This window comes from Pleurotus ostreatus, assembly GCF_014466165.1.
Source record: "Pleurotus ostreatus strain PC9 chromosome Unknown scaffold_2, whole genome shotgun sequence".
NCBI lineage: Eukaryota > Fungi > Basidiomycota > Agaricomycetes > Agaricales > Pleurotaceae > Pleurotus > Pleurotus ostreatus.
Window position 1 is genome coordinate 1,776,224 of NW_023503157.1, and position 18,747 is coordinate 1,794,970.

The 18,747-nt window shown below is 50.9% G+C and overlaps 10 protein-coding genes across 10 annotated transcripts; 6 read left to right on the plus strand and 4 right to left on the minus strand.

Annotated features, from left to right (window-relative positions):
* Nucleotides 1-97: 97 nt before the first annotated feature.
* On the minus strand, nt 98-1,286 carry RNY1_4 (ribonuclease T2-like; the record flags this gene model as incomplete). The annotated part of the gene is made up of 6 exons (XM_036773012.1): nt 98-214; nt 263-416; nt 481-620; nt 672-727; nt 780-931; nt 985-1,286. The coding sequence occupies 6 exons, from the start codon at nt 1,284-1,286 to the stop codon at nt 98-100; spliced, it is 921 nt and encodes a 306-aa protein (XP_036634485.1).
* An 895-nt stretch (nt 1,287-2,181) lies between these two features.
* Nucleotides 2,182-2,869, plus strand: PC9H_003420 (uncharacterized protein; the record flags this gene model as incomplete). The annotated part of the gene is made up of 4 exons (XM_036773013.1): nt 2,182-2,394; nt 2,451-2,620; nt 2,678-2,741; nt 2,801-2,869. The coding sequence occupies 4 exons, from the start codon at nt 2,182-2,184 to the stop codon at nt 2,867-2,869; spliced, it is 516 nt and encodes a 171-aa protein (XP_036634486.1).
* A 720-nt stretch (nt 2,870-3,589) lies between these two features.
* On the plus strand, nt 3,590-4,121 carry DMC1 (Meiotic recombination protein dmc1; the record flags this gene model as incomplete). The annotated part of the gene is made up of 3 exons (XM_036773014.1): nt 3,590-3,637; nt 3,757-3,853; nt 3,907-4,121. 3 exons carry the CDS (start codon nt 3,590-3,592, stop codon nt 4,119-4,121), a joined length of 360 nt encoding a protein of 119 aa, XP_036634487.1.
* Nucleotides 4,122-5,511: 1,390 nt separating this feature from the next.
* Nucleotides 5,512-6,855, minus strand: CWC25 (RNA-splicing factor; the record flags this gene model as incomplete). The annotated part of the gene is made up of 3 exons (XM_036773015.1): nt 5,512-6,423; nt 6,476-6,709; nt 6,766-6,855. The coding sequence occupies 3 exons, from the start codon at nt 6,853-6,855 to the stop codon at nt 5,512-5,514; spliced, it is 1,236 nt and encodes a 411-aa protein (XP_036634488.1).
* Nucleotides 6,856-7,005: 150 nt separating this feature from the next.
* On the plus strand, nt 7,006-7,681 carry PC9H_003423 (uncharacterized protein; the record flags this gene model as incomplete). Its single annotated transcript, XM_036773016.1, has 2 exons — nt 7,006-7,336; nt 7,401-7,681. The coding sequence occupies 2 exons, from the start codon at nt 7,006-7,008 to the stop codon at nt 7,679-7,681; spliced, it is 612 nt and encodes a 203-aa protein (XP_036634489.1).
* A 225-nt stretch (nt 7,682-7,906) lies between these two features.
* Nucleotides 7,907-9,072, plus strand: PC9H_003424 (uncharacterized protein; the record flags this gene model as incomplete). The annotated part of the gene is made up of 4 exons (XM_036773017.1): nt 7,907-8,354; nt 8,405-8,461; nt 8,519-8,766; nt 8,833-9,072. 4 exons carry the CDS (start codon nt 7,907-7,909, stop codon nt 9,070-9,072), a joined length of 993 nt encoding a protein of 330 aa, XP_036634490.1.
* Nucleotides 9,073-9,294: 222 nt separating this feature from the next.
* On the minus strand, nt 9,295-10,638 carry SED5 (cis-Golgi t-SNARE syntaxin; the record flags this gene model as incomplete). Its single annotated transcript, XM_036773018.1, has 7 exons — nt 9,295-9,324; nt 9,375-9,626; nt 9,678-9,868; nt 9,927-10,002; nt 10,059-10,268; nt 10,323-10,369; nt 10,425-10,638. 7 exons carry the CDS (start codon nt 10,636-10,638, stop codon nt 9,295-9,297), a joined length of 1,020 nt encoding a protein of 339 aa, XP_036634491.1.
* A 382-nt stretch (nt 10,639-11,020) lies between these two features.
* Nucleotides 11,021-12,447, plus strand: PC9H_003426 (uncharacterized protein; the record flags this gene model as incomplete). The annotated part of the gene is made up of 7 exons (XM_036773019.1): nt 11,021-11,305; nt 11,359-11,511; nt 11,564-11,588; nt 11,636-11,732; nt 11,787-11,899; nt 11,967-12,244; nt 12,304-12,447. 7 exons carry the CDS (start codon nt 11,021-11,023, stop codon nt 12,445-12,447), a joined length of 1,095 nt encoding a protein of 364 aa, XP_036634492.1.
* A 517-nt stretch (nt 12,448-12,964) lies between these two features.
* On the plus strand, nt 12,965-15,112 carry PC9H_003427 (uncharacterized protein; the record flags this gene model as incomplete). The annotated part of the gene is made up of 5 exons (XM_036773020.1): nt 12,965-13,061; nt 13,153-13,230; nt 13,293-14,292; nt 14,345-14,891; nt 14,948-15,112. 5 exons carry the CDS (start codon nt 12,965-12,967, stop codon nt 15,110-15,112), a joined length of 1,887 nt encoding a protein of 628 aa, XP_036634493.1.
* Nucleotides 15,113-15,685: 573 nt separating this feature from the next.
* Nucleotides 15,686-18,522, minus strand: PC9H_003428 (uncharacterized protein; the record flags this gene model as incomplete). Its single annotated transcript, XM_036773021.1, has 10 exons — nt 15,686-16,290; nt 16,341-16,544; nt 16,603-16,877; nt 16,940-17,120; nt 17,171-17,312; nt 17,373-17,515; nt 17,567-17,812; nt 17,869-18,156; nt 18,207-18,273; nt 18,322-18,522. The coding sequence occupies 10 exons, from the start codon at nt 18,520-18,522 to the stop codon at nt 15,686-15,688; spliced, it is 2,352 nt and encodes a 783-aa protein (XP_036634494.1).
* Between the last annotated feature and the right edge of the window lie 225 nt (nt 18,523-18,747).

The following is an 18,747-nucleotide window of genomic DNA, read 5'->3' on the forward strand; positions in this document are numbered from 1 at the left end:
TTAGGACTCGCGTGCCAGTCAACGCAGCAAAAATAACAAAAAAACAACAGTATCTTCCACCAGGAGTACAATATATACATATGCATACGCTTGGTATTTACGCTCGGACCTCACGTTCAGATGACTTAGTTCGCTCGTAGTACCAGATTCCGGCAGTCTTAGAACAGGTAGAATTAGTCGTTGAATTAACGTTCTTGTACGTTCCAAATTGTTCCTAGGCAATATTGAGATTTCGAGTACTGAGGGGTAATATCTCACATACCGTTCCGAGAACGTGACTGAAGTACCAAACCTCCGTCAGAACAGTGCCGTTAGCCTGACATCCAAGGAAGGGTATGGCGCCGGTCTGTGACACTAGAGCCTTCTGGATACTGTCGAGGCTGTAAGCGGTTTGATTCGAGGGTACAATTCCAGCGCTAGAGTATCCAGTGTTTGAAATAAGTAATTCCAAGGCGAAAAGGGGGGGACTGGCAGACTTACGAGGCAAGCATGCTAAAAGTAGGGTATCTGTGGAAGGCCCGCACAACGGCATCAAAGAAGTTTACAACATCTTGATGCTTTTTGTATGATTGGTAGCAAGCCACATCAAAAGTAGAAGTGCAGGTTGCGTGCTTGGAAAACTATTGCGCAGCTCGTTACGAGATGTTCAGCGTGGATCAGCTCCCACTCACCTCGTGACCCCAGAAGTCGACGTTAGGCGCACCTTGGTTGATCCAGTATTTCTGCACTACGAAGAGAGTTAGACTTGAGATCCAACGAGACGAAAACGGGTGTCTCACTGAAATCAAGTAGATCTTGCCGTCCGAACTGGGAAACGAAAGTGTCGATCCCTGGACCTTTCCATGCGGGCACAACTGTTCCATCTGGCAAAATGGCAGGAGAAGGAGTTGGATCAAATTGTCTTGATAGATCGCAATACTGCTCGAATGATCTTATGTGTCTGAATCTAGCCTCGAGACATAACATCAAAATATATACACGCACCCGTCACAGTTATCCGGCCACAAGCCATGGATTGTCCAGCTTTTCTCGGGGAGCAACTGTCCTGTTCGCTCTAAGCCGGTCCACGTACTCCAGAACTGCGTTTGCAAGACCAATCCTCCTGGCGTCGGTGAACAGCATGTGTTATTGATCGGCGCTGTGTTCTCACAGGAGAAGGTTGAAGGTTCATCGACGCAGGAGGCTATGCTCGAGAAGGTGTCGGGAATGTCTCTGTGGGACTTCGTCTGGACCGCAGTCACAGAAAGCGCCGCAAGGGTAACAGCCAGAGAAAGACGGACGACCATGTTGATTGAGGGGAGTTCAACGGCGCTCCTACCAGAAGCTTTCGGGAGCTCTCATAACGAGGCTTTTAAACTGTCGCTTCTCCTCCTCCACATGGCAAGGTACAATCAATCCCCCACGGTGTCGGCCACATCCAACGAAGGTTGAAATGCGCTAGGGAGCATATCCCTCCGTTTAATTGGCTGCTGGCTGGGCACCATGCGGAACGCAAGCCATATGGACTAATCGTCCAATTTCTACATTATTTTGGGAACGAACGTTGCTGGTGTTGAGGCCACGCTCCCGTAAGTCGAGACAAGAAGCAGCGTCGTCGGGGAGAGGAAGACCGAGGCCCAGCGCCGACGCCTGTTCAGAGTTTGAAATAGTTCTATCAGTATTTGCCAGTCACATGAACTTGGATTTACCATCTGCTCTTCCTTCTTAGCAGAAAGATATCATTGAACTTCAACCAGCGTCGAAACGCTAACAATAACAACCATGGCATTCCCGGAGGACTGGTTCGAAGTTTCTGCTCAGGATGCAGTGTCACCGCCCACAGCTACTTACAAGGGAACTCAGGGTTGTCGTCTTTGTTGAAGCTATCCAAACGCCGGTCCAACGACGGTCATCCTGGCCTCGTCGCCAACACGAGTCTTGGCAAGATATATATCGCCAATCGATGGGCGCTTGTAACAGACCCAAGAACTTGACATCGCGTTTCGACAATCCGAAATCCCCTCTGTAACGCCACTTGGCGATGCGCCCAACGAAATACTGTCCTGCAAAGCTCTGTGGGATGGGTCGAGTATGAATTGAAATGACCATGTGTTAGCAGGCATGATTGCTATAAAGCTCATACCTTTCCCTTGCAGTCGAACATCCTACTAGTACCTGTTTCTTTCCCCTCTCGGTTCCGTCATGAAGTTACTGCTTCCTTCGTTGTTCGTTGTTCTGTTTTCCGTCCTTTTCCACACCACTTCAGCATCCCCTGTTGCGAGTCCCAATGCCCTCGCCCTGCCCCAGGAAATGTCGCTCGCGGAGCGGAGGTCCCTAGGTGCAGACGCGGCTATGGAAACGTTGGTCACTAGCGTTATCCAGGGCTTAGTGGGGGGCGTTCAACTAGATAATCAGGTAACACTAGTCTTGAACACTTTAGCAACCCACTCGCTGAAGGGCCGCATTTTCAGAAACGCGAGGCTTTCACCAAGGAAGTAGTGTCCGAGATGAGGGCCAGGTTCCCCCAATTCAATTGGATCATCGTGCATGTCAAGCATACGACCAAGTTTGATGGAACAAGGGGAGTCGATTGGGGCCACAAGCATCACGAACTTGATATCCAGATCGGAGGCACTATTGGGTATGGGCTAACCGCTGGACGTGGATAAATCTCAGCTGAAAATTCACCTCTTACAAGATACGAAATCTACAATTTCAAGTCGGGAGAATTCACCAGACACGGTGATGGCGGCTTCATCAACGTTAGTTTATCTTCTGCTGCTGCTTCGATGTTACGAGTACTCTAACATTGCAATTCTAGTGGGCCTTCCAGGGAAACTTGAAGTCGCGCTCCTCCGATGGTCGTCACCTCGTGTTCAACGCTCCTTGAAGTATACCGTGTTGTACTTATGGATTCTTTGTCTTCATCTTGTTTCCCCATGGACTGTTGTGTTGTGTTTGGACTCTGCTGGCTACTAGTTTGCTATATATTTGAAGTTGTTCTGAAGATTGTATAGCCTATCTGCAAAGGCTCCTCGGAGCGAGGCGAAGTCTTGTTAGGGGCTATCAGGGGATCCTCGCGATCACGCCAAAGTCATGTGCAGCTTGGTCCAACTTGCGGGGAAGTAACTCGATCCTTCTGGACCCTTTCACCTGCACCACCACCGTCCACGCCCGTCTGTCCATAGCCTGAGCTCAGTATGCCTCCCAGACGCGCACCATCTCATGCCTCTGTCTCTGAATCAAGGGTGCAGAGTCCACAACCGGACGAGGATGAGGTACTTGGCATCGCATACATCTTAGGGTACAGCTCATCGTATGCAGGTACCCAATTTCGATACTGTTGATGAGCTGCAGCAACATGTGGGGGTGATAGTATCTTACTTGAGCGCATATATTGAAGTCATGTGGCTGCCAGGGTATCAACGTCCAAGATATCGTGAAGTTGAAGGCGAGTTCACTCCAGGTAAAGGATAGATCTTCACAGCATGCTCACAACTGTGACAGTCAGCCGCGATACACACCGTGTCCGGCGTGAACATGACAACGCGTCGTCAACTACTCAAAATCAAGGTTAAACGTTCGTAACTCCGAGTCCTAGACGCGTCTGATGGTTGGTGTGCAGGGTATGTCCGAAGCCAAAGTGGAGAAGATCAAGGTGCGCATATCTTAGCTACTACTGAGCCCACTAGTTGAATTGATCACAGGAAGCTGCACATAAAATCCTCGTGAGGTCTGGGCGATCATGTTGTCTGCCTCAAGCTAAACAAATGATAGGGTTCTTCCTTTGCCACTGGCATAGAGATACAAGAGAAGCGTAAAAGAGTCAACACCATTAGCACGGGGAGTAAGAACGTTGACGTGATTCTTGGTGGTAAATTCGATCTTCTGGGTGATCTCCCTACGCCTTCACGACATTTGCGCTAGGTGGAATCATGTCGCAATCAGTATCTGAAGGTACGTCCGGCTCTCTTGGCAACGTATTTGATGATCATAATCCTGCAGTATATGGCGAGTTTCGAACGGGGAAGACCCAGCTCGCGCATACAATGAGTGTTGTAGCTCAATTACCACCAGATCTCGGTGGAGCCTCTGGAAAGGTTCGGTTCTTCCCCCCTCTGATACGCTTTGGCTCGAACTAATTTCACCTTAGGTTGCATATATTGACACAGAGGGTTCGTCAAATATTTAGCCTGAACGAAGTCGAACTTCAAAAAAATTCTACCTTGTAGGCACGTTTCGGCCTGATCGAATAAGGTCAATTGCAGAACGCTTCGGGGTTGATGGGAGCTTGGCTCTGGAGAACATCCTCTACGGTGAGACCATTGACATCATCACAAGGCATCACAAGGCTGCTGCTAATCCTTTTCCATCAGCTCGGGCATTCAATAGCGAACACCAAGTCATCTAGCATCATAGTTCGCCTGAGCCTCTTTGCTAACTTGAAGGGTTCTTGCAGATGGAATTAATCAACGAATGCTCCATGCGTTTCGCCGAGGACAAGGACTTCCGACTCTTGGTTGGAGCAGCTTCACGTCTACGCCAGTTCATACTCATGTCTTATTAGATTGTGGACAGCATTATGGCGCTGTTCCGTGTAGATTATTCGGGTCGAGGGGAGTTAAGTGAACGTCAACAGAAAGTAACGTTGTTTCACAGCAATTCTTTTTCCCTGCTGATTTTATTCTCTACCCAAAGCTCGCACAGGTTCTACACCAACATTCGATCGCTAAGATCTCGTCACTAACTAGGTATAGATGCTCTCCAGATTAACGAAACTCTCGGAAGAATACAACGTCAGTAGCTTCACGTTTCAGCTGGTGTAAATACTGAAAAGGTCACATCTAGATCGCAGTTCTTCTGACGAACCAGGTTCAATGTGCTTTTCAGATCTCATCTTCCATTGCCCAACAAGATTAATACCCAACCATGTCCTTCCATTCTAGCTGATCCCGGAGCGACGATGACATTTGTCGCCGGAGGCGCCCTGAAACCTATCGGCGGGCACATACTCTCACATGCTTCCTCCACCAGACTCTTCCTTCGAAAAGGTCAGGCTGCGAGCTGTCTTTCAACGTTGTGCTCGGTCTGAACGGCTTCTAGGCCGCGCCGAGGAGCGTGTCGCAAAACTAGTGGATAGCCCCGACCGTCCTGAAAGTGAAGCATCGTACAAACTCGACGAAGGCGGCTGGGCCGACGTCTAATCCTGCTGTTCCCTCCCCTCCTCGGTGACTGGACTCCTAGACTCGACCGGATTTGCTGCTTGCGACTGACCTTCCCTACCGATGATTCCGACGTTCCCGATCTGCCTTATGCTGCTCGCTTCGATGCTACGTTTACTCAACTATCTTGTGTGCTTGAACAGTAAAACCTTCGCACGACGTGCAAGTGCTTGTTGCAATATAATCAGTTTCATAACAGCCTTTCCGAGTCGGCGATAGAGCCAATTAATCATACATACGTGAAATACAGAAACGTATAAGGCAGAGCGAAGAAAGACTCTGGAAGAGTACATATCATTGCAACATCAGGCTAGTCAGCCTCAGCAACAAGGCCAGCTCGTCCCCTGCGTATCCTATCACCCAGATCGCCTGAACCACCAAATACTTTCTTCTGCTCATGGGCAAGGAAATTGCCCATACCCTTCGATCTCGCGCGGGCTGCATTCTCAGCCTCCAATTCAGCCTTTTCCTTCTCCAAGAGCTCGGTAAGTCGCTTCTGTCGGTCCACACTCATTGATTGTGCGTTCGAAGACATAGCAGCTAATCGGGCGGCACGGTCTGGTTCGGCATTGTTCGCGGGTGGTGGTCGGGAAGGAGGGCTCATACGGGCTCGCTTTCCATAAGGACTACGGCTACGCCTGCGAGCAATGGGACTAGGGCTGCGCGGGCGTTTGGCATATCCAGGACTGCTTTGACGACGTTGTCTAGGACTTCTATTTCGATGACGATCGAGTTCAATATCGTCGGATTCGTCGGACCTAGGATAGGGTTGGAAATCCCGCTTTGGAGGTCCAGGGCTACGGTCTCTGCGATACGGTGAGCGGCTGCGAGAGCGTCCACGTCGAGGACTTCGCTCTGCGTACCGTGAGCTGGAATGTCGAGGTGAAGGAGAGCGACGTGAACGGGAGTACGAATCGCGGGACGATGAACGTCGTCGGGGGCTCGCGGACCTCGAAGATCGGTGTCGTTCATGCCTTAACCGCCTACGTTCTTCCTTCTCTTTCCGTCTCTCTTCCTTGCTCCTCTTCTTGTCCTTCTTCGGTTTGATACCGTTTCGCTCCTGCATCGCACGGAGGCGAAGGGGGTTGGACATGAGAGCCTTGTACGATTCTTGCTCTTGTCGCTTGATAGCAAGCAGTGGATCTTCTCGGACTTTAGCCGCAATGTCTCGAATGTTGTTGGCATTCTGGCTGGCAATGAAGTTCTTATGTGAAGCACCAATCTAAATGCCCGTGTCAGTAGAGCTCGTAATTGGTAGAATTTAGTGGACGCACCTTGGCATTATCATCAGCAGTCAACATCTTGTCGACTCGTTTCTTTCCCAGCAGATAGTCCTCTAGGTCGTTAGGATTCTGTGTACTCCCAGTCGCAGGCGTTGTATACATCCAATCCAGCCGCTCCGTCCGCTTTTTACCAGTTTGCTCCTCCTGCAGCCGTTGAAGTTCCTGGAGTTGTCGCTCTTCCTCCTTCTCCTTACGAAGCTGATCCAGCTTCTTCTTCTCCTCAAGCTACAAACATCATGAGTAAGACAATGGCACTCAGCAATGATAACTGCATTGCGCACCGCTTGCTTTTCCTTAAGCCACACCTGCTCCTGATTCTTCAGGAGCAGCGGATGCCAGGACTTCTTCATGTTCAAATCGCCGCCACCCATTTTGACTGATGTGTGAGGGGAACTGGACGGTAAGTGTTGTGTTGGAGTCGGTGGTCGAGAGACAAATGACAATGCACTCGTTTGGCGCCTAGCTTCGTTGTTTACGCATGTTAGGGACGAATGATTCACCAACCGGCGCTTACCTCAAACATGGCCCCGAAGGAACCAAACCGCCATCAGCTCTCCTCGCGACTTGCTTACTCGCAGAACACTCCCACTTTCCTGAGGAAACTCCAGAACAAGTACTCGGGAAAATATAACGAATCTGACGAGGAATCAGAGCCAGAGTTCGAGCCTGATGATGGCTCAGGACGCCCACCAATTCCCCGCCGTCCCCGCGAAAGACCACCTATTCCGGAACGACCTGACAATGACTTAGGGAGTGCAGACGAAGACGGGGACGACGAGAAGCCTACGGTGGTTGTATTGAAGGAAGGGAAGCATTTAACTGAACGTGAAGCAGAGAATATTCGGCGGAAGGGTAAATATCTACCCCTTCGACGAGTAGTGCCAGGATCGCCTGGTGGTACTAAATGCCTTCTCAGAGAAGGGACTACCCCCGTTGAAAGAAGACATCCCTAACATTCCTACCGACTCAAACGAGGAATCCTCTTCGTCTACACCGTCTGCAAAGCCGAAGACCACCACCCAAAGTCTGTCGTTCTCAACGAAGAAGCAAGGAAGTTCGATCAAGGACTTGTCGACGTCTTTGAAGAGGAAAGGTGGGAGCCAGGCAGGGTCGAGCAGTGACACAACGAAAGAAAGCGGGGGCAAGAAGAAAAAGAAACAGAAAAAGACACTTCTTTCCTTCGGCGACGACGCTTGAATGTTACAATTCTCTGTACATCTTTGATATACCACCGTGATAATTTGATCTGAAACACTTCTAATATTCTCCATTGCCTTGAAACGATAACCAGGAAGTAAAGTAGCAGATAAGCACGTGGGTTTCGGTTTTGGATGATCATAGGAGCCTGCATCTTCGGTATTCCTGCGGCCTCGCTTACAACACGCTTACAACACACTCCTTACCTACGGGCCTGCTTCTCCAATGACTACAGCTCCCAAGCTCACCAAGAAGCAGAAGAAGTCGCTCGCATTTCGAGAGCGCAGCAAGCACGGGAAAAGTAAACATGGAATCGACAGCGAAATGGTTAATGACATTCCTATCCAGGAGAACCAGGATGAGGCTGCAATTGAGCTGGGTGAAGTGGAGGCTGCGGATGTTCGGCGGAAGGATGAAAGCACGGCTCGGCCTCGCGAGGGCGTCCGCAAGGCAAAGGCAGCAAAGGATGATTCTACGGTCAAGGGCGAAGTGGAGGCTCAGAGCCCGAAAAAGAGGAAACGTAGCACGGAGGAGAGCGAGGTGGCGGTGGAAGGTCAGGTCCCTCGAAAGCGAGCCAAAAAGCCTGCTCGCGAGGCTGAGGGCGGGTCTGAGGCCACCGAGGCTGAGAAGACGGACAAATCATCTATAAAGCAGAGATTTATCCTTTTTGTCGGTATGCTGTCCTCGGAATCTAGCCTTTGCCATGCTCATAGCAGCGATCAGGAAACTTGAAATACACTACATCTCTGGAGGCCATACAAAAGCACTTCGCAGCATGTGGTGAGGACGTTCTAGTGTTCGTTCATGGAGCATGTCGCTAAAACATACCCTTCACAGAACCTCCGCCGTCAGTGAGACTGTTGACACCCAAACCATCGAAGAACGCCAACGCTTCACATAAATCCAAAGGATGTGCCTTCCTTGAATTCTCACAGAAAAGCGGGCTGCAACAGGCCCTCAAACTGCATCAATCCGATTTAGACGGTCGGCGGATAAATGTTGAGCTAACAGCTGGCGGAGGTGGGAAGAGTGAGCAACGTCTGACGAAGTTGCGGACACGAAACAAAGAGCTCTCTCAGCAACGGGTACGTTCTCGGTATTTTCAGTGATTCATTTCGCTTCGTAGCTGATGTACTGTCTGTGACTTGTAGCAGAAACACGGAGAGAAGGGAAGCAAGGGAAGCGGTAATGTCGAGACGACCGTCCATCTGAATCCACAAAGATACTCCTCTACATCTGGTACGGAACAGAAGCCTGTGACGAAGCATACTTGGACGGTGGGCGATACCGTGGAGGATGAGGTTCATCGTGGAGGGGCGAAACACTCGAAGCAACGGAAAACGAAGTCGAGGAGCATGGGTACCGGTGTCAACGCCATACCCGTTGGTTGATGCACTAGCCCTCCGTGGATCAAAAGTACCATATACCCTCCTCTAATGACATTGCTCCAATAGTCAAATAGCATGGTGATCTATTATAGATAATGGGCGAGCACATGTAACTACTCATGTATCCATTGCGTTGAAAAGCATACACTGCATATAATCCTAGGTAATAAGTAAAAGTCCAGTGGTCAAACTGATGCCGGTCAGCCCAAAGTAGGCGCGCCACGATTAGCCGGAAACAAGGATGAAGACGAGGAACTTTGAAGGAGGATCAGCAACAGCCATGTGACGCCGAGAAGAGTACTCACGAAGACTATCAACACTCCGAACACCTTCAACATCAACCACCGGTTGCTCGAAATACTGGCATAGTACTTCAACAGCTCCCGTTGTGCTCCGCTGACATTTGAAGCGATGTCCATAGTGTCGGCATCTATACGCTGAACAGTTTCCCGTTGTTCGGCAACCATATTCGCTAATTGTGTAAAGATCTGCCCGAGCTCGGCGATAGTCGATTCTATAGACTCTATAGCTGTTGACCGTGATTGGATGTAGGAGTCCTATCGCCATGTCAGCATAACGTTGATAACATAGAAATGCCGGTTACGCACCTGCTGCTCTACAAGTTCCATCTGCATGAATGCTCCGCCGTTCTGCTGCCCACCTGTTCCTTCTTCCGCTGAACCGAGATCGAGGGCAAGGACATCACCATTCAACACAGCACGTCCTTTGCCTTTGGAGTCCTGGCGAAACGAGCTGCCGTCGCCCATAGGGTCATTGTGTTGCTGGAACAACACAGAGTCTAGACAAGCGATTCCCATGAGAATTGCCAAGAGAGCTAGTGGGGAGGGAATACGCACTGGTTGGGGCTTGGTTGGCAGCGGATGCGGCGGAATACATGAACTGCTCCGTGCGGTCTTTAGACTCCTTCATGTTCTGAGACAAAGAAACGTTTGGGTTGACGCAACACAGAATAGCAGAGGCATACATACCTGCGTCCGTACTTCTAAAACATCTTTGAAGCTCATGCTCGTCGTTGCGAGTTTGCTCTGCAACAGCATCACCACATTATGGTTATGCTCGTCGATTTGCTTCCCTTCAACGGATGTAGATTGTGCCTTCCGTTGCTTGATGTATGCCTGCAGAGAAGCAATTTGCTTGTTTATGCTCGCAATGTCTTGCTTGATTATGAACGTCAGTTCCTGTTGAAGGAGATCAGCTGGCTGCTCCATTCGTGAATCTGGTCCACTACGCACACTAATTTCCACTGGCCGGTCATCGAATAATGTCTTCCGCTTCGCCACTGGTGCCGCAGTCAGTTAGGCACAATACAGGCCTTATTGATGAAGTTGACGTACGCTGCGCGAGCTTTCCTAGCTTTATCGTCGTGCTGCTGATATCCTTTCCTATCGCAGAGGCCATGCGCGCGAAATCGCTCTTGCTCCCGCCCGTCCGCCCATTTGCCTGGTTCAAAAGGCGTTGCTTTGCTTCGCCGTGGCGTGGGGGCACGGACCTGTTTCGTATGGAATCGACGCAGGCCCTGAGCTCGTGTGTCCTGTCCTGCACGGGCATTGTCTATTGGATTCGGTTAAGGAGTGTGATTATGAGAAATCAGTTCGCTGTAAGAGCCAGGATGAATACACGTAGGTTGGGAGTCGCTGGAAAGGAATTGCCAAAGTTGGACTCCGCGTTGGGGAAACTCTAGGTTCCTGCTTATGTCAGCAGGGCGCTAATGGTTTTGGCCTTAGCAGTGCTCCTTGTAGCCTGTCCAGTGCATCAGCTCGTGTCCTCCATGCAGGTCATCTGAAAAAGCGCCACCCGCATGCTGAGGATACCCGTGTTCTCAAAGCTTGCCGTAAATTCAAGGCCTTTTCTCCTGCGAACGACATTTCACCGTCCACAACTTCTACCGTTCACTCCGCCACTCACTACATTCTTCTCTTCAAAATCTACCATGACCCTTTCCCCAGATAAATCCAGAGTAGTCATCTTCGGTGCTGGAAACTTTGGGAGCTGCCTGGCAGACCATCTGGGGGACTCTGACCACGATGTGTACATGTGGTCGCGCGACGCGAGCATCGTCGAACACTTCAACAAGTTCCACCGCAATCCTCAATTCCTCAAGGAGCACGCGTTCTCCGAAAACATAAAAGCAATCGGCCCCGATCTTCCCACCGCCGACTTCCTCAGTGAGATGGACGTTCTATTATTTGCCATCCCTACACAGGGCTTGAGGTGCGTATGAGTATTGGTGCCTCTCCCCGCGACCACTAATATATGGTGCCTAGGGAGAACTTGAAGTTGCTTCGACCCAGACTTGATGAGAACAAACTTCCTCTGCTCATATTTGTCAACAAGGGCATAGAGATGGGAACCAATGCTCTAACTTTGGAAATCATCGCCGACACTTGCGGGGAACATATTGCCCGAGCAGCTACGTTTATTGTGAGCGGCGTCTATCGTTGCTGTTTCGCTGCTCACTTCTTTCCATTGTTAGTCTGGCCCTTCGTTCGCGAAAGAGAGTACGTGATTGATTTGCGTTATGATGGGCGCTCCTCACCCAACCCAGTTGTCAGACGACGCCCGACATCAGTTTCTGTCGCATCGTTCACAATCTCGGAAGCAGAGAAGGCAACTCAGGTCTTCCATCAACCATGGTTCCGCTGGTACGTGTCTCACTCGTAAGTCGCGTGGGTTGCTACTAATAATGCGATCTCTAGTTACACCGGCGGTGATCCCATAGGCCTCGAGTTAGCTGGTGCCTTGAAAAACGTGTACGCTCTTGCTGCGGGGATGTCTGATGGCCTTGGCTATGAGAATAACACGCGAGCAAGTGAGTGAACACGTAGCAACTCTTTTATTTCCGTGACACAGCAAGACTGATTTGTCTTACTCACCAGTGATGATCACAAGGGGTCTGGCAGAAATGACATGCATCGGAACAGCGTTTGGCGCGGAACCCTTGACCTTCTTGGGCTTAGCTGGTGTTGGTGACCTCTTCCTTACGTGCAGCTCACCAACAAGTCGAAATTACACGGTAGGCTACCGGCTTGGGCAAGGGGAGTCATTGGAGACAATAATAGACACGCTTGGGAGCGTGGCGGAAGGAGTTTCAACGGCGAAGGCAGTTAAAAATATCATCGAAGAGCTGGATGTTAAAGCACCGATAGCCACAAGTGTGAGTGATCAGATGCTGGAAGTGTATACGTGTGCATCTGACGTGAGCTTGGATAACAGATTTACAACGTCCTGTACGAAGGCAAAGATGTCCGAACTGCGGTGTCTGACCTAATGGCGATGCCGCCGTCGCGAGAGCTGGAACTACCCCCGAAAGCTGGCGGACCCAAGTGGCGACTGGTGAAGAAGGTTGGTCTTGAGTGAGGTGTAATATATCAGTTATGATATATGAGATATGAGATGGACTTTCCCCGGGCCCCGAAGTACTGTCTGGGTATACCCATACCCACTGGTCGGTACCGGTTTAGAATACACGGAGTAGACTACCATAATAATGATCATAGAGAGTATCGTGTCCTCGGGTTACCGTAATTATGATTTGCGAGCGGGACCATTTCCCAAGGACGCCGGTTGTTGCAAGAGATTCTCAGGGAGCACCTTCCCGCAGAAAAGGCGGTGAGATGTTCTTGTGGCAACCGGCTTGAGTTGCCGACGGCCATAAGAAACGATCGGGATTGCCTAATCGAGCAAGATCGATCCCTCTCACGTGCCTTGAGTAAGGAAAAAATGAGTGCAGAAAATCAAGCGTACATCCGGACCCAAGTGAAGCCAGGAGCTTCAGTCACAACGCTTGTTCTCGAACCACCACCATCCTGTCAGCTTCCACTCCCTTGTCCCACCGTCCCCGCCCCGTCTCCTCCTCGTACCCCCATAAATTATAATGGTCTCGACGCTCTGGAAGGCCTGCTCTGAAGGAAACCTCCCCGAAGTAAAATCCCTTCTGCTCGAGGCAAACGAAATCGATATTGAGATCAAAGGTGCTTGCCATTTACCTGCCCCAACTTCCTCTCTGACCACCCCTCACCTCACCCTTCCACGTAATTGCGACCATATCGGCCCGTTGTAAAGACCATACCGGGTCCACGCCCTTGATCGAAGCAGTGAAAAATGGCCATGTCGAAATCGTGAAGCTACTGTTGGACAAGGGTAACTTTCTCTTATTAACCTTTCACTCTCACCAGATTTCTTGACGAGGACACCCATTGCAGGCGCCGATCCAAGAAATAGATCCAGTCAAGGCCCCCCAGAGCACTATACAACCGACGAAGCTATACTCGACCTACTCCGCAGTGCTGCCGAAGCGAGAGACATGGCCGCTGCTAATTACCCTCAACAAAACGGACAGACGCTCCCCAACGGTACGGACTCCCAAAATTACTACCCGCCGACGGAAGTGTACACGTATTTCCCGACCCTCAACTCAGTGCCCCCTCCTCTTCCCGAGGGTGCGGTATATTATCAACCTCCAGCGCCAGGGCATGAGGGCGCAAACGGGGATGTGCGCAACTTGCCCCCTGCCGACATTGCACGATTTATCCCTTGTAGATACTTCCCCGCTTGCCGCTATGGTGCCTCCTGCATGTTTTTGCATCCACAAGGACAGTACTTTCAAGGACCAATGCCGCCTCCAGCACAATATCCTGCACCATACGATCCGATGGCCCCGGCTCCCTACCCACTTAATTATTACGGACCTCAGTCTCCCAATGGTGTACCCCAGATGGCACCCATGTCGCCTTCCGCTGCGCCCATGCACCCAATGATGCATGCAAGATCAGGCTCCGAAGTCCTCTCCCCCGCGCAAACGCACTTTAGCCCGCAAGGAGCACCTCCACCTCTTCCCTATGGACCTATGCCTCCTGCCGCATACCACACGAACACAGCACCGGTTCCCATGGCCATTCCTCCACCTCCCGTTCATGCTCCTCAGGGCCTTCAATCCCCTCCAGTGATATACAATGGACCACCGTCCGCTCAGCCATTCCCCGTACACCCAGAAGGCGCGAGTCAGTATCCTCCTCTCCCAAGCATTGTGCCAGTACCGGGACCGGACGTTAATGGAGCCGCCAAGCCTGCTGCACCCGAACCTTACATGCAACCGTACCGCGACGGTTCAGGAAATCCAAGGAGAGGGAATGGCAGACGCAGTTCCTTCGCCAGCCGCAAGCCGCCTTGTTTCTTCTTCCCGGCTGGTCGGTGCAAGAATGGGTAAATCCCTGTCTAACCGTTGTTTTGTTCGCGACTCACTCTTAGTTATTAGGGACGACTGTCGCTTCCCACACATTCTTGAGCCTCAAAACCAACATTTACCAGCACAAAACGCTGGACGCGGTGGTCACCGTGGTCCAAGAGGTCATATCAGTGGGCCCAGCTTGGAACAAAAGTTCGGAGCAATGTCCGTTCGTGATGTAAGCGTCTGCTTCCTTACGCCTGATAAAAAATCTTACGACTTGATTCAGGATGGTGCACAACCCCGCGGTCCCAATGGAATCGAACGATCTATCTCTGCCGATAGTGGTCGACCACGTTTTCAAGGTCTGAAGACCAATCAATCCATTGCTAACACAAAAAAGGGACCGAGGCAGCTACAGCGTGTCCCAAACGCCGATGAATTTCCCGTCCTTGCTGGCTCAGTAACGCCGCCGTCTCGTAGTCCTGGCGCGAACGGCACATTACACATCAATGGCTTCAATGGGCCGACCGCCGCGCAAGTACTTCAGGCACCAGCGCCTGTACGTCAGAACAGCACAAGGGAATCAAGTACTCGCGGCACGTCCCCGGACTCGGCCAAGGCTGCCAAGATCCAGGTTAATAATTAATCCATTATCTTGGAAGGAAATTTCTGAATAACACTCCAACATAGGAGTCCACCGAAATCCACATCAATGGGACGAACGGCGTTAATGGCGTAAACGGCGCAGCTAATCATGATCCCTCTCCTGTGTCCACCAAGCTACCTATCTCCTTCGCTGCAGTCGCCAACGCTGCTAGCGACGTCTCTTCAAAAGAGATCTCCGTCTCGGCTTAAACCAAAAAGTATTAATGTCGTTCTATGTACAGTTGCCTGCCGCACATCTCCACTCCATCTGATGATTGGGACTGTCCCTACACGTTATTAGCCCTATCTTGCTTTCCTGGCTACTTTTTCTTCCTCAGCTGGCCGTCTCATTAGACTCTTGTCGATGTCTTTCTCTTCTTGCCTCCGCTCATGCTATTACGATCGACTCCTCATGCCCATTTCGCCCTCCACCATCACCACGTACGTTAAGTATAGCATATTGATATCTATCGCTCTCTCGTCCTCTTGCATTCTCTCCGTTTCATCTCTTTTCACTGCTCGGTAGAACCGCTTGACACTTTCGCTTCCTGTCTTTATTGCACCTTGGGATCTTGTCGATTACCACTGGCTATGTCCTCCGTTTCTCCTCCCTGTTGTCTCATATCTACCATCGCCTCTCCACATCCACACAACAAACACATTATCTATATATATCGCTATGTCTCGCGCAGGTTGTCTGCATTGATTTGGTGTATCTTGTATACAAAACTCATTACAATATCACTACCTACTGATTGACCCGTAATCACGATGGTACATTATTCAATTCGACCAAGTACTGACATTCCTCATCTCGACACCGGGTGTCGAGTTGACCTCGCCGACTCGGTAAACCTGCGCATCGCCGTTCTCCTGCAATATCCTGATAGCTGCGTCCACATCGTTCGGGCCGACGATAACGATCAGCCCCAGACCGTTGTTGAACGTCCTCGCCATCTCCAACGGTTCCACGGCACCGTGTTTCATCAAGAAACGAAATACAGGTGGGAGCTCCCATGTCGATGCATCAATATAGCAGCCCAGGCCTTTCGGTAACACCCTTGGGATGTTTTCAATGAAGCCGCCTCCGGTGATATGCGACATGCCCTTGATGAGTCGAGAGCGGACAGCAGGAAGCACCTGTTTGATATATATGCGAGTGGGTTCCAACAGGGCACGTCCCAGAGTTGTAGTGCTGTCCCAAGGACACGGTGATGAATACGTAACCCCTGACAGACCCACGATCTTCCGGACAAGGGAGAAGCCGTTCGAGTGTACGCCCGACGAGGAGATACCAAGGACGACGTCGCCAGGCGCGACATCGGGACGGGGAAGGATCTCATCCCGTTCCACGGCACCCACAGCGAACCCAGCTAAGTCGTAATCATCTTGGGGAAAGGTAAGCGAAGCAAGTAGGTGTTTGAGTGCAGCTACCCACCTCCAGCATACATTCCAGGCATCTCAGCCGTCTCACCACCGATCAGAGCACACCCAGCCTGCAAACAGCCATTGGCAATACCTTGTATCACCCTAGCTGCGACGTCAACACGCAACTTCGAGCAGGCGTAATAGTCGAGGAAGTAGAGCGGTTCGGCTCCTTGAACCAATAGGTCGTTTACCGACATTGCCACGAGGTCAATCCCTGTGAATGAATTTGACCTTTAGCAGGAAAGCGCAGTCGAGGAAATATATTGCCCTACCAACGGAATCATGGAAGTCAGCCTCCAGTGCTACGCGCAGCTTCGTCCCAACCCCGTCTGTGCCGCTTACGAGGACCGGGTCTCGGAATCCAGTAGCCTTGAGATCAAAGACTCCCCCGAACCCACCAAGCTCAGCGTCAGCGCCTGGACGCCGGGTGGACCGGACGAAGGGCTTAATCTGCTCAACTAACGAGTTGCCAGCGTCGACTGATACGCCGGCAGCAGCATAGGTCAAGGCTGTGGGTGGCTTGCTTCCACTGGCCGCACTTAGAGCGCTGAATGAACAGCCACAGAATGAGCAGTCGAGTAATGAAGTAGGGTAACGTCAGGAGCCTACCTATGTGCGATATCCCGCCGATATGTTTTCCCTTCGAATGAAACTGCCTCAACACCAGCATACGCTGCGTCGAGAGCACCCTGCAAGGTTGGGCTATATGCCGAGACAGCAATAACGCGGCCACCAGAGGTGACAAGTTTATCTCCAGCTATTGAAGTTCCAGCGTGGAAGACCACAACGTCTGAACAATGTAAGACAATGGTGCAAGTGAAACATGATTGTGCGACGTACCTGGTGATTGTATGGGCGCAATTTCGATCGTCTTGCCCTTTTCATAACTCCCTGGGTAACCTTGAGAAGCAAGGATCACCGAAACAGCGAATCCAGGCTTGAATGTGAGTGTCACCGAGTCAAGGCGATGTTCAACGCATGCCTAAGGATCATTCATGAATACATGCGCATTGCTAGACAGGGCTGTACTCGCCATAAAGACAGAAGACAGGTCGACATCCTCGCTTAGTAGGAGCAGGATCGCCTCCGTCTCCGGGTCACCGAATCTGACATTGTACTCAAGCACCTTCGGGCCTGACGCAGTGAGCATGAATCCGGTGAACAGCACACCCACGAATGGGAAGCCTATAATACGACATCAGGTCATCGCGTCCCGATCTTCACTGTTTCCCTGACCTTCTTTCCGCATGCCATCAATGGTAGGTTTTAGGGCCTTGCTCATAATCTCCTCCATGACTGCAGGTGTGGCGACGGGCGCAGGGGAGTAGGCGCCCATTCCACCGGTATTAAGCCCGGTGTCACCTTCGCCGATACGTTTGTGGTCCTGAGCTGTAGGAAGCGGCACTATCGTGTACCCATCGGTAATGGCTAATACGGAGAGTTCGGGTCCTTCTAGGCGCTCTTCTACGACAACGAGGTCCCCTGAGTTGATCGTATGTCAGAATGACGAGATGCTCGGATGAGAAAGATAGAAAAACCTGCAGATCCAAAAGCACTATCGACCATAATTCCCCGCAGTCCAGCTATGGCTTCCTCGACCGAATTCGGGAGAAGGACACCCTTGCCTCCAGCTAGACCGCTGGCTTTTAGGACGACCTTGTGGTTGCATGACTTGACATATGCGATAGCTTGCTCTATTTGATGAGAGGCAAAGACTTCGAAGTTGGCGGTGGGGATGGAGTGTCGCTCCATGAAGTCTTTTGAGAAAGCCTTGGACCCCTCCATCCGAGCCGCCAAACAGCTCGGACCAAATACCGGGATACCCACTACACAGTTGCGATTCAAGAATTGCAGAGATGATGCACATCTAGTATACCTTTCCTGAAGTGCGTTTCAACACCATCGACTAGGGGCTGTTCCGGCCCTGGCACAACGAGGGCAATCTGGTCTTGGTGAGTTCAAAGTTGTCCAAGAATAAACTGCAGCCGCACCTGATGCTTCACCGAGAACTCTACCAGTGCGGCAAAATCACCGGCAGAGATATGGTCAAGATTCATCGTTTTCGAGAGATTTGCTGTCCCCCCATTTCCTGGACAGACGAATATGTTTTCGACATATGGTGATTGGGACAGCTTCCACGCCAGAGCATGTTCCCTTCCTCCGCTGCCCAAAAGGAGGATTCGAAGCGACATGGATGTAATAGATTGAAGAGAAATTTATTGCGATGCGTTGATTACCCGATATAGACATGGCCATATGCTCGATTAGAGGTCTGCAGCCCTGCGCATTCTGTTTTCTACTAGAAACTGACGGTCCCTTTAGAAGTCGTATTCCGGCACCGTAGTCTTTGTGAACAATGGTAGGCCTGCTTTGTAAATGGCTGCGTGCCAGCCTAGCATGAGTTTGAATTCTGAAAG